Source organism: Micropterus dolomieu, linkage group LG12 (assembly GCF_021292245.1).
Source record: "Micropterus dolomieu isolate WLL.071019.BEF.003 ecotype Adirondacks linkage group LG12, ASM2129224v1, whole genome shotgun sequence".
Classification (NCBI taxonomy): Eukaryota; Metazoa; Chordata; class Actinopteri; order Centrarchiformes; family Centrarchidae; genus Micropterus; species Micropterus dolomieu.
In genome coordinates, this window is record NC_060161.1 from 18,730,576 (window position 1) to 18,745,013 (window position 14,438).

A 14,438-nucleotide genomic window follows, 5' to 3' on the forward strand; every position below is an offset into this window, starting at 1 on the left:
CCCCCCCCCCCCCCCCCCCCCACTTCTCCCCCTTATTCCCCTCACTTCCTTAGGAGAATTGGGCTGCTGGTATTTTGGCTGTGAAAAGGAAACCATCGGACGGCAGGGGCATGAATATTCCAAATGACTAATGTTGCACATGCTTATTTTTGACATATCTGGCTTCCGCAGGGAAATAAAACACTTCTAATGCAGGGGGACCATCTGTTATCTGTTGCTGGTGTTTCAGAGCAGGCGGGCACGGTGTGCACACGCGCACGCACAAATACACACAGGCATACAGACACACACATACGCGCACAGGCAGGCGGGCACATCGACACATTCTCACACAGCAGGAGGCGTACACAGACAGCGAGACACATAACACACACACACACGTGTACTAACAGCAGAATCCGCTGGGAGCATGCACAACAGACAGTCTAAACTCCTATACAAATTGAACACTCCCTTTTTAATTTCAGTGTGTTTGTCAAATGTGCTGTAAATCTCGAGCTGTAGGGTGACGGGGAATGCGCACACTTTTTTATGCTGGCCATAAATACCTGGGCCTGTCTCCTCGCAGCAGCTGGAGCAGGATAATATGCTTGTGGTGTGAAGGGGGAATAAACTAGCTGCATCACCTTGAAAACAAAACACGCGGCTGCACAAACAGCCTTCCACACCAGCCCCACACATCTACACTATGTGTATTCTCACTTAGATTTGTTTGGAACCGTGGCCAAAGGAATAGATGTATGGTAAACAAAGCTCTCTTATGCATGGATAATCTGTTTGTTATTTTCAGACAATAGCCAAGCTACGAGGTATGCAACAGAATACTATTCAAGCAACAGAATATTCTGGATAGCTATATTTGCTGTTGAATTTCCATTCAACTCCTGTGCCTGTACACGTCAACACAGCACATTGTGTTTTAAAAAGGATTCCAAGGGATATCAAATGTCCCAGTCTATTTATATATCAATAATGAATCAATTGTACCAATGATTTGTGCCTCTAATATATTTCTAAAATCTACTACTATGTACAATTTGTACATTCCTGACTTCACCGGGTGGTAGTATAAGAACACATTAACTTGGTGGCTTTGAAAACCATCGTAAGTTACTAATATTTTCTAAATAGTATTAGATTGTATTTTTCGACTGTTGATTCAATTAATTGCATTATGAAACAGAGGAACGATATTTGAGAGATTTGTTTGGTGCGTCTGCTTAAAAATCCAATTTTCATTGTTATTGATTTTCTGTAAAACGACCAATCAAAGGGGAAGAAAAGAGTATCAAAATTGCACATCTAATCATCTGAATCACGTTCAACCAGCGTCAGGCTGTTGCAAAGAAAGCAACAAAAACATCTCTGCTTGTGTGAATGTCTGGCTGGTTATAACTTTTCTACACAGTCAGAGTAAATCGTTGAACTTAAATACCTGTTCCTACCAATTCTCTGTGTGTGTCCTTGTCAAGAGATGGTCAGGATGCAACAGCTGAATGCCCTGGGCTTTGCAGAAGTGGCATTCAATTTCTATTGTCATATTTTGTCAACTTGTGATCACTCAGTTTTATACTGACAGCCAAAATGTTGTTAATACAACCTTATTGGTGCTCTATATTAACACCTCCCAAACAGCAGTTTCATTTGTGTGCGACTGGACAATAACTCCCCCTTAGGTGAGCCATTTTTGCCATGATGGACAGGTGCATGTGTGTTCCAACCTCAGCCTTGTTTCGAGGGAAGCTCTGCAAATTATCTAAACACAGGCACAATTACACACACATTGTAGTTGCTCCATTGTGGGTACCTTGATAAAATCACATCAACTAGCATAATGCAAAATAACCACACAAACCTCTCAGCTCTCGTGTCAAGGGAATAAGCAATCTTAGGGATGAATTAAAATGTATTAAGAACGCATGCATTAATATTTGCACACACTTGCACACTTATGGCTATAGTGTAATGAACAAAAAGGACAGATTTTAAAGGTTAAGTGTGTAAGATTTAGTGGCATCCAGCACTGAGGTCTTGCTAGTCTACCGCTAGTTAGACCGCTACTACTACTACTTCTACTGCGAATGTGCGTATTTAACGTAGTGATTATCATCTACACTGCCAGAATTCTACAAGCAGAAGAAGAAGAAGAAGAAGAAGAAGAAGAAGAAGAAGAAGAACAACAACAACAACAACAACAACAACAACAACAACAACAACGTAGTGACAAAACGTGCTCTGTAGAGCAGTTTGTCCATTGTGGGTTACTGTAGAAACATGGCGGCGCAACATGGCGACATCCATGTAAGGAGGACCTGCAGTGTATGTAGATTAAAAAATGGCTCATAGGTAAGGTAATACAAACATAACAGTTCGTTATGTAAAGTCTTTATACACCACTGAAAACATAAAAAGTTATGGATATTATATTGCATTTCTGTCAATACATCCTTACAAATATTACACACTGGACCTTTAAGTGGGGGACAAGAATAGCAATGGGAGTAGAGAGGACGGTCAGAAGGTTTAATAACTTACCTATGCCAGCTGCCATTAGGTGAGGATCTCCACCCACAAGACTGCCTGGTGCGACTTGTGTATCTTTGATCTACAAGCACATAATAGAAGCAGAGAGGAAGAGAAAACATGGTGAAAGGTCTTTACATTTACAAGACCTTGGGTTTCACCTGCATTCTTGTATAAAGCGACAATAAAAGCATGTGTGTGTGACAGAGGAAGCAATTTTAAAAGATCATTTCAGCTCAAGTCCATGACTCTACTATGCACCTCCCAGCAGACATTGAAGACACTGTGCACTTGATGTTGCAAAAATACAAGGTACCTTTCTGTGCTCTAGGAGGCTCCCCGGAGCCTCTGAGAGAAAGTTTAATGATGAAAGACAACATGCCTGGATGCTAGTGCTCTGTTTTAGGTCACAGGGGAAAAACAGGCAGATTCCAAAACAATTTTAGGTCTTTAATTTTCTTTTTAAGATGCCACATTCATTTCGAAAAAGATCCAAGTCACATTGAGGATCCTACCCATGTGGAAGGTTTCAGGGAGGTAATCACTAAATCCTTCCTACAGCAATTACTGTTGATTGCTAAACTGTGGTAGTAAATTATTGATATACTGAAAATCTAAATATTGACATTTATCTCTAGCTGGAATCTACCTGAGGAAAGAAAAATGTGTGTTAATACAGTGTTGTTGACGCTTGTAGGACAGGGCTGTTCAATTGCAAATTCAATTTGGCCAACCATTTTCAGCAGCCTATTTAAAAGCTTTTTTTAGCTTTTGGTATGACAAATGCAAATTAATGTAGTAAAAAAACAGCAATGTTTAATGATTCACTTTTTAAATATGCAAAATGGCCGCACAGCTCCAATTGCAAGATGCAATCCAAGTCTGTATTTCAGCGTCCCACTCCTGTGATCCCTCTGGAAAGTTTGTCCGGAAAGTTAGGTGTTTCTCGATGTGGCTCCTCCCAATTATTTAATATTATTATATATTAGAATATTATTGGTTTGGTGTTTAAGATGGCGGTAAAAAGTACTTGCTAGTTCAGGCAGGGTTAAACAGTTTTCATTGACAATTTTACATTTCAGGGTTGGCAGAGACATATTTTCAGTAGAGCACCCTTCTTGGGACTGTCAATAGCCAGATGTTTCAGAAAAACTACTAAGCGTGATAGGAACGCACATGATTTGTGAAAGATATGATTGGCGGTTGACGATGGATGGATGGATGATTGGCGGTTTCGCTACATCTGTAAACATCCTGTCCGATCGGTACTGCGCATGTGCAACTCTCACCAGAGATAAGAAGGAAGCAAGATGGCTCACATGTTAGCTCCTTCCATGCACAATATGCAGTATGTAGTTTGCTTATTTTATCATATATCAGATTTATGTATGGCGGGCCACTCGGAGCTTGCTTCTGGGCTGGATGTGGCCGCCAACTGAATGAGCCGGTTGTAGACATTCTCTATTACAAAATAAAAAAATAAAAAAATATATGGTGAAAACATATATTCTTTCCAGAGGGTTCATGATGCTGAGGTGGACTAAATATGACAAGATTTATGGGGTAGAGGAAACATAGGTCTGATTTGATGACTTGTAGCATGCTGCATGCTGACATTTTTTCCATCACTGAAAACCAGACTGTAAACTCAACTGTGCAAGTGAGAGACGTCGCCAAATGCAATGTGACTCACAGCCTCTGAGGGGAATAAAAACCTGCTTAACATCACTGTGACATTGCATGCAGTGTTTGTGGTTCAGAATATTTTGACAGATTGCACTGGATGTGGAAAAAAAAGAACCCTTAAGAAAACATGTCGCTCTGTTGGAAAAATCTTTTACAATAATAATCCACAAATGTTTTTCCCATGAAGCATTGTCAGCTCACGTTAGACATATTAATATAATTTTGTCTGTCTTAAATGGAAAGCACAGAGATGGCTTTAATTCAGTGGATCATCCTTTTTTATTAAATATAAAAAGTAGAAAACGAGTACAAAGTGATAAAAACTTACATTTCAATAGTTTAAGATTCCCCAATATCCATTCACACACCGCTCCAGCATCCCTCTTCCCCTAATGCACGCTATACTATCGTCAACTACCAAAGTGAAAATTATCGTGCCAAATTACAAATAAATACACCATACACCACACCAAGATTTTTAAAAATGCGGGGGAAAAACCCTCTTACTACTATCACTTTAAGCGGCAATCACAAGACAAAGTAACATTCACACACGAAACAGGTTAAGCCAGAAACTTGGGTGACACACAGGGCTAATTGGTGAACTGCTGTAGCTGGCAAGCTAACTGTCGACTCGCTAACCAGGACTAGCGCTAGTAAGTCACAATAGCTTACAGAGCTTCTCTCTACTTTCTCGCTACTGTTTCCTTTTCCCCTGGCATTTTATTGTTGTCTCTTGCACGCCGTTTTACAAACAAGGCTGCTAATGGTCAGTTACAAAACTCGTTAGCAATGAGTAACGTTACCACAGAATCACATAACTGTCCGCAAACCATTGTTCTTTTGGAATGTTTAATCCTCCAAGAGAAGGACATGCACATGGATTCTTTTCAGCAATTCCAGCGGATCCTCTTGATTTTACTTTGATATTTTGCAATTTTAAATCATGGTGTGACCTGGCATTAATGCATGCCTGCGTACACACAAAATACTTTTGCAGTTTATATGTGGAATTACTATACAATCAGAGCAACACCTGCAACGCTAAAGGATATGCCCTGGTATAAGAGCCCGACCAATATGAGCTAATTGCAGATAAATCACAATCTGTGTTTATAAAAGCCGATAATTGACAATTAAAAAGAAACAAACAGATGGAAGACGGATCCTTCAATCATGTTATGAGTAGTGTTGTCGTTACACAGTTTGTCCACCAGAGGGTGATCTGAAATTCCCCTGTTGGCAACACGTGTTTGGAACGCAACACATCCACCATAAAACACAGCAATTAACTCACATGATCAGCTGTACTTTTGTTCAAAGAAATACTGTATTTATAAAAATACAAAATATATTTTTAAACTGCATTATGTCATCTTGCTGAGCTCTCATAATTACACATGACAAATGTAAGGGATAGTCTTTGTTTATGTTATGCGTTTCTGAAAGAAAAAAAAAAGAATATTGGCGGATATATCAGAATATCTGATTTTAAAATCCCCAAATATCAAAATATCTGTTATCCCATATCGGGTCAGGTTCTACCAGGTGTGTTTGATTCTTATTACACTAGATATTTTTGGGGGGTTAACACTGGTTTTCATCCACTATAAAAGTAGAAGTATCCCCATGACATGCTCACCTCGCCACAGTAACTTCAACAAGATAAGTCTCCTGTAGGTACTGTTGCACTGTGAGAGGCAGAAATAATGGAAGCGTCACTTCAAGCTCAGCCCAAGCTCAGTCTACCTATCTCCTCATGTTCGTGTCTTTCTCCAGTTCTTGTTTGTGTCTGAGAACGAGACACCGGCAGAGTAAAACCTTCAAGCGGACACATATGCTGCTTCAAGAAATCAACCAGCACACGGAAACAGAGGCTTGCTCTTGAAAACTGTCCTCCTTTGAAGGATCTTTATTCTCTGCTCCCCAGCTGCCGGAGACGCGTGTAACAGCTTAGACATACAAAGGGTGCACCGTGGGTATTTGTCCACGGAGAGCCAGGCCCAGCAACTGAAGAAAAAAAGAGGGACACACGTACCCAGGAAGTGCCTAATTAATTGACAAGCAGATACTTCTGAATTTCTAATCATCAAACAGACTTCATTTTGTTCCCCCAACACCATCCTCACCAACCCATCTTCCCAGGCGACTTACTTAAGAGACTTATCTTATAAATACAGCCCTAATCAAAATAAATGACTAAAAGCTCTAAGGGAGTTGAAGGCTATACACATTTACATCAGAGGAACTGATGCAATTTAAATAGCCGCCTTTGTACCGACTTAAGGTTCAAACACAGAGAATCCTAACTTATGTAATACTTTCAGTTTTTTTTGTTGTTGCTCAGTTTGGCAGCCCTATATTCACGACAGCCTAGTGGGAGAGACCCGGCCTCCTTCTATGTGTGTAATGTTGAATTCCCTGTGCAGCATGCTCAGTTAGTGAGTTTGTCATATTTAACATGAACACTTTTAATATTTAATGTTTCACATGCTTTTTTGTCTATTCGAGTGCATTTAATGCGTGTATCATCTGCATTTGTGTAGATCTGGGTGCGATCCATTTCTACATATCTACTGCGCCACATTCTTCCCCCTGTTTCTGGTAGACATTTCCAAATGCAGCAGTGACTGGTTTTAATAGCCTCTGTTACAGCCGCTCTGTGATGTCTAGCTAAGGTGAAACGTGAAAATGGATGGATCATCCAGTATCTCCTTTCCAGCCAAAGTTTTGATAGATATGTTACTGACATAAAGCCCAATACAACAGATTGCACTGACTGTGAAGCCACATCTCTCGGTGTATAACGGTCAGAAACTACAGATATTTACCACTCTGGTTTCAGCTGTACGAAAGTCAAATTTATGTCGAGAATGCGGTGTTCACGGCACGACCAGTATCTCTGCAGAGGCACAGAGATTAATGGTAAATGTGGCAGGAGGGCAATGTTTGCAGAGCTCCCAGAATCCCCTCTGCCTTGTGACACTGTTGCAAATGTAAACTGAACTTGACTGTGACATTTGTGGAAGTCTCCGCAGAGGTTAACTTTTTGGAGTGCAGAGTGGAGGGTCGATGTTGACCCTACGTAGACCTTTTGCAGAGTTCATGCATAAGTTCCCCTAGCCTGTCGGTGAGACGGGTTGTTTGTCAGTGCCTTCCCAAGCAAGCCTTTATGACCATTCCGAGAACGTGTGCAAGTGAACTCAACAACTAAAGTTACTTGGTTGAGGTTAGAGAAAGGCCACCTACATTCTTAAAAATTGACTGTCGGTAGGAGTGTCTTACACTTTGTCTGCTCAACCATCAACATCGACCACTTCTTTATGGTCAAAGTTGCACCAAAGAGGGTTAGCTAGGGCACAGCAAAATATCCTCATGCATTTAGTGAAAACGTTTTCTGCCGGTGTAACGACATAAACTTGGCCTTTGCTTCTTGTGGCAGTTTGAACAAAGGACCAATGCTGATTTTCTGTTGGGGACAGTCTCATCACAAAAAAACAAGACACCATGAACGCACAATAGAACCACAAATGAACGCTTTACAAAGGGCTTTGTTTGGTTACTATGAACAACAATGCCAATAAACAGCATCACAGTAAAGACCAGTATTTCAGGTCGCTCTCTTGGGTTTGACAGCACTGATCACAATGCTAAATATGGTTTCTACTAATTACTTATACTTACTAATCATGCAGGGGTTTTTTTTTTTTTTTTTTTTTTACAGTTTAATTGCATTATTTTACCAACAGCAAAAGTCTGTGTTTTTCTATTCCATTTTAGTTGGCCATGTTTAAAGGCTCTGATGCTGGCAGCATTTAAGAGTAGATCATGGCAGCACAGCCAGCGTGTGGTGGTGTAAGTGTGCATATGTGTGCCTGGGAGATGGCGTGTGCTCTGTGAGAGGTAAAATAATGACAGGCGAGAGCGGATGGCTGGTGACGCGGGGACGAGAAAAGCGCCACATATTTGTGGCCTAAGGCTGGGCAGCTGTGAGAAAACTTCTTCTCTCTTATCCCCTCTCCCCCCCCCACTCCCTCCCTCCCCTCACTCCCTCCCTCCCCTCACTCCCTTCCTCTGTGGCACTGTTTAAACAGAGGACAAAGACGCCCTGAGTGGTTTTCTTTTCCGATCCCATACATGGCTGCTGGCACTTTCCTCTTCTGTATCTTCAGCTCGCAGCGAGAAGAGTGACGGAGTGAGTCATGGTCGGTTTTAACAAGTGAATCTTTTGATAAATTTTTATGGCACTTCCTCCCAAAATCTTCCACTAGGAGAAGCTTTTCCTGTCTGTTATAACATGTGATCGTGTTTTACTTTCACACATTAGCTGAGATTATGTTTGACACTGGAAAATATTACAATACAGTTGCACATTTTGCACCTTTTACAGAATGAGTCACGTCTTCTGGAAAACCATGTTTAGACTTGAAACAGCAGTGATACAGTCAAAAGGCTACCTGTGTTGAATGTTGCCTTTTTTTAAACTGTGGGTGACAGAGACAACGAGTACAGTGTGATGCTGGTAGAACTGGTAGTCAATGGTAAATTCATGAACATATGGCAGATTTATATGTGACTTGATGAAAACAGTTTTTATGGAAATGAGGGACAGACACATGCACAAACACATAACATCTTTTATACATCACTGGCATCCTCTGCTGCGTCCTGGGACACCAGTTCAGACAAGAGTGAGAGCCAATTAAAGTTCTTTAATCTAGAGAAATGACTGCATTTCTCTTCATGTATGTACGCGTGTTGGATGGCTAGCAACGGGGGAGAAACGGCAGCTTGCTTGTCGCCGTCACACTTTCAGGTCATGCCAGTTGGCTTCCCCGACGCGTGACGGCGGTGAGATCCAGGCAGAGCAGGAACAAGAGAAAGAGCAGAAGGGGAGAACATGGCAGCCGAGGACTACCACTTCTACATCAAACGAATGTTGTCACAACAGAGCATCAGAGCCGCCCCTGTTAACAGTGACACCATTCAGCTGCTCGTCACACTGAGCGAGGCAAGGTGGAAGCCTACTGTAAGTCAAGCAAGCACACTGTTTATAAATTAAAAGAGCAAGAGAGGACGGAGCGAGGAGGGAGAGAGCGGTGGTGCAGTGGCGGCGGCAGCAAAGTGAGCATGCCGTGGTGTTGTCAAATCTTAGTAAGTAGCATGAAAAGGCAGCATTTTCTCATTCCTCCATGAAATTGAATGTTGGGGAGGCAAATGAAGTGTGCCTTCCAATAACAGTAAAGGCAATCATTGAAGCTTGAGAAATGTAATATTGAAAGGTTGCTGCTGGAGCTTGAGTAGCACTGAAAGAAACAACAAAAGTGATTATTTTGTGGTATTATTTTATGGTTGACACAGCATATTTCTATAATGTGCAGCTGAGTGAAGGGGAAGGCTGAGGTCAGCTTAAAAGGTAAAGGCAGACAGAATCATTCTGTATCATGAAAAAGTTACTGATTTTTAAAGTCACTTGAAAAAATAATAATTTTGCAGAGTCCACTTTCCTTTTGATAAGTTTATAATTCACTCATTCACTGAAGCGGAGTTAAGTTTCTCTATGATCTTAAAAGCGTGTAATAATATCATTAAGTGCTATAAATGCTGCAGTCTGTGCAAAAACAGATTTGTATCCATATGCTGGCATTTTAACTAACAGTATCAGATGGATCGGCAGAAGTTCTGCAGTCATACTAAAATTTAAAGAAACAGCTAAATGATCAGCAGCCAGACTTTCGCCTGAAAGAACTGCTGTCTGTGACAGAAGGAAAACGGGAGGGGGAGTGTCAGGAAGACAGACCTAAAAGAAAGGCTGTCTCCTAGCGGACGCCGGCGTATGGGCCTGTCAGTCGTCATTGCGTGCCACTCTCCGTGCTCGGCACAGTGAAACTGAGGCAATATACCCCATGAAATATTCACCATAGTTGTCTTTGCTTAAAAACGAGGGGAGAGCGAGATCAAGGGAGGGGGAAGTGCTGTGATAGATGGTGAGTCCTCAAAATGGTCTGGATGTCAGGTTTGCTTAGGTTTCTTTACAAAAGGGGGGGGGGGGGGCCAGCAGGGGGTCCATTAAATGTTCACACAAATGTACCCCCTAACAGCGTGTCAGTCTGCACAGGAGAATCCCCTGATCCCCCAAAATACTCCTGAAAATACTTCTGCTGCACTCTACATATAACACACTAGCGGTTCATGCTTTTCCAAAGACAGTTTTTTATTTTTTTTTGTCACTGCTTTAGGTGAGTTTTGTCAAATCATTTGCAGTTCGAGCTTGTTTTTGTGGGTAAATTGCAGACAGGGAATTCATTGCTTTCAACCGTCGACATTTGAAACTGAGCTGCTGTATGTTTATTGCCAATATAAACCAATGATGTCTATTTGCAAATACCTGTCTACCCAGACTTGACCGCTGCAGCCAAGTGTATCAATCTGCAGTCTTTTTGTGCTGACTGGAAAGAGGGAACCATTCTGTTATGTATTCTTTCACACCTCAGACCACCCAAATGCAAAGAATCAAACAAAATCAAGGCATAAGAAATTTGATGTAAGGGGTTTAGGTGGGCTGTCTCCTGAAATGTTCTTTACTGTTACTAAGGCCAGCAGTATTGTGGAAAGAGAGGGTACGTTAAAGTCACATAAAATTAGAGAACAGACTAAATAATTAGCTAGTAATTAGGCTCCATGAGAGTTGCGGCGATTCATTAGCAATGTTTGCTTTTGAAACAGAAAGCACTTTCACGGCCGTTGCATTTGTGAAGGTCTCCGTTGCAGAGATGCACATAATGCAAGGGCCATAAGCTATTGTGCAAGGCAACATAACTGACTGTATTACGCTGAAGCCTGCGTGTGTGAAAAGGTCAAATCTGTCACCAGTCTTAAAATAGCACATTCTATAATCCACTCTTTTCCTCTGGATCTTTTATTTATTTTCATTTCAAGAAAATCAAAGCATGCCGTAAGTGAACATATGACTGGAACATAAAGGATGTGAGTAAGTGGTTCACCACGACCTCTTGAGAATCTAAGTGTCATAATGACTGCTGAAATGTCTCCTGCTGTAACAAAGCTTAAGACTGCTTGATAAAAATGGTTATCACTTATCAGCACTTTTCACTAGCTGGTTTGTGGTTGTTTTGCATGTAATGATGGATAAATCAACTCCATCACGCCAGCGGAAAGCTGTTAAAACTATCAGCAGAAGAAAGAAAACACGAGGTGTACACAACAAACAACAGTAAAAGTAACAACAGCGGTAGAGTAAAAGCACCTACCTTATCATACAGCATCATCTTTATACTGTTTCTATAAGAACTCCGAGTGCACTAAACGCCACCCAGCCTGTCCTCATCTAAAAACACAAGAAAGAGCTTTGTGTGCCACAAATGGTCACATTTCTAAGAACAATGACAGTTTGAAAAATGTTCTTAAACAACCAAGCTTTCCTGCACCTACACTTTAAAAAAAAAAAATACTAACCCAAGTTAGACCTCAAACAACTGAAACTGAATATCTATGTACCTCAATGATCATTTTTGCACACCTCTATCAAGACTTTCAAACCCTACTTGCTGAAGATAACTGGATAACAGTTAAAAGGTAAAGACTGTGTTGAATGAAAAGAGAAATCAGAGGCAACACACCTTTTCACATGAAGGGTTATTTAACTTCTGATCTTTATATTTTGATCTTGTTCCGTCTTTTCTTGTCAATACTGTGTGGTTCTAAATTTATGTTTTTTTGTGTGGGTCACAGGAAGACTAGTGACTACTTTGTGGAAGCTAACAGGCATCAAAATAAAGCATAAAGGATAAACATATACACTAAAAGCTGCTTTACCGTAAGTCTTAATACGGCATTCCACGTTGCACATCCTTTTGGAAGCGTTTCAAAAGTCCGTGACTTGTCCAGCTTACAGAACAGGTTCCCTTCTGTTTCTACAAACGTATCAATCCTCATAGCCTCCACTTCTAGTATGACTTCATGGCTAGTCTTGACCTGGGGAACAACCCAGAGGGCTGGATATCTAACTTTGGTCAGGTATTTCATGATCTAACATGGGAGATTTCTTACTTTAGACTATGTTTTTTAGAGTCCTTTATTTGCTATTAATGTATTGAGCTGGTACTGGCGACCTGTCCAGGGTGTACCCCGCCTTTCGCCCGATGCCAGCTGGGATTGGCTCCAGCCCCCTGCGACCCTGTACGCAGGATAAGCGGTTGATGATGGATGGATGGATGGATGGTATTGAGCTGGTTGGCATATTTTGATAAATGAAAAGGGGTAAAAGGGGTTTACCTCTTCAAAACTAAGGTATGACAAGCAAGGGCTGACTCTTCTAAAGGGTTCTAAAACTAACAAACGCAACGCTGCAGTTTGGATGCTTTGCTGTTTAACTTTTAAGACCTCCTTGGCTAGGTCAGAAAAGAGAGCATTACAATAATCAACCCTGCTAGCAATGACAGCATTTACCTGTAACAGAAAAGGCATTGCTCATGTAATGGTTCAGCAGTGTTAATTTTGTCAACAAAACAACAACAACGTAAATGTAAATACAAATTACAATGAAATCTTTATCTTTATCTTATGCACTGATGAGAAAAAAAAACAGGTGAAATTTCATGCCCTTGAAAGCAGATGTGGTGTATAACATATGTGCATTTGAACATTACAGTTTAAAATAACACTCTAGCAGCTGGATAGAGGCTCAGTGAACTCTTAAGGGGGTGTAATGATTGATGGGTGTGTAAAGAGTGAACCCTCCTATGGAATTTGACCTCTGACCCAGTGATAGGGGGAGTAGTGATTAGTGTTTATGAAGGGACTGAACCCTTCTATGGTGTTTAACAAATGTTTATACTTATCCTACAGCACTGTGCCCTTATATGGTATTTAGCAGATACCTAAACATGTCCTATATAAGCTGTGTTTGATGTACAGAGAGACAGAGTGGTTATCGGGCTGGGTCACTCTCCAAGCTGCTGCAGAGCTTGTAATTGATGCTGAATTCCTTGATGTAATAAACTTTTATGATCAAGAACAGTGTCAAGCGGATTTCTTCTCAACACATCATCGCAGCATTATTGTTCGGACACCACACAGACAAGAAAATTATTTTTATTTTTTTTTTTTTTTAAATATTACGCTGTACAGGTCAAAACATTTGTTGTTTTTCTAGTTAACCAATTACTCGCACACACATCTGCAAGTGCAAATTCTCATCACCATCTCGTGTCCTTCTCATTGGATGCTTTGTCCCTGCTCAGTTCATGCCTGTGCAAATGCTAAATCTGATTTGATTGAACCACTCAGTTGTTTTTAGCATTATTCAGGTCTTAATTGGTTCAGTCATCAATTACTAAGAGGTGGTAATGTTTCATATACTTGTGCAATGCAATGTAAATGTATGTAGTATGTAGTTGTTGTGTGTTACAGCAACACTGCGCGGCACACAACGCCCAACACAAATGTCCCTCAGGGGATAATAACGTTTATCTTATCTTAAATTGTGAGAGAATCTAAATCTGATTACAGCATGGAAAAGCGGCTCTGGATACACAACGCAACGCAAAGGAGTTGGTCATTATAAATGAGTGGGACCACAAGCCAGGTCAGAAGAAAGACGAGAGAGGACCTACGGGTATAATGGAAATAAATGAACACTGGTTCTAAAATGGTAACAAATTCAAAATTCAAAATAAAAAGGAGAGCAAAACTGTGAGTTTAGGTGATACTTCTAATGTGGCATCAATGATAGTGCAAATAACATTCCATAAAGTCCACATGTACAGTGGGGGAAATAAGTATTTGACCCCTTGCTGATTTTGCAGGTTTGCCCACTTACAAAGAATGCAACGATCTATAATTTTAATCATATGTACATTCTAACAGTGAAAGACAGAATCCCAAAGAAAATTCCAGAAAATCACATCATATGAATTTATTAAAATTGATAACCATCTGATGAGGAAAAACAAGTATTTGACCCCCTGGACAAACAGCATGTTAATATTTTGTAGAAAAGCCATTATTGGCCAGCACAGATGTCAAACGGTTTTTATAGTTGGTGACAAGGTTTGTGCACATTTCGGCAGGGATGTTGGCCCACTCCTCCCTGCAGACAGCCTCCAAATCATTCAGGTTCTGAGGTTGTCGCCTGGCAACTCGAATTTTAAGCTCCCTCCAAAGATTTTCAATTGGATTCAGGTCTGGAGACTGGCTAGGCCACTCCA

The 14,438-nt window shown here is 40.8% G+C and overlaps 1 protein-coding gene across 2 annotated transcripts in view; it reads right to left on the reverse strand.

Moving 5' to 3' along the window:
• The window catches only part of LOC123980438 (glucosidase 2 subunit beta-like), a 122,298-nt gene that overhangs the window by 69,694 nt on the left and 38,166 nt on the right, over positions 1-14,438 (reverse strand). For both annotated transcript variants that reach the window (XM_046064829.1, XM_046064828.1), the window contains one exon: positions 2,536-2,605. In XM_046064829.1, coding sequence (XP_045920785.1) covers positions 2,536-2,605 — 70 coding nt within the window. The remainder of the gene's footprint in view (positions 1-2,535; positions 2,606-14,438) is intronic.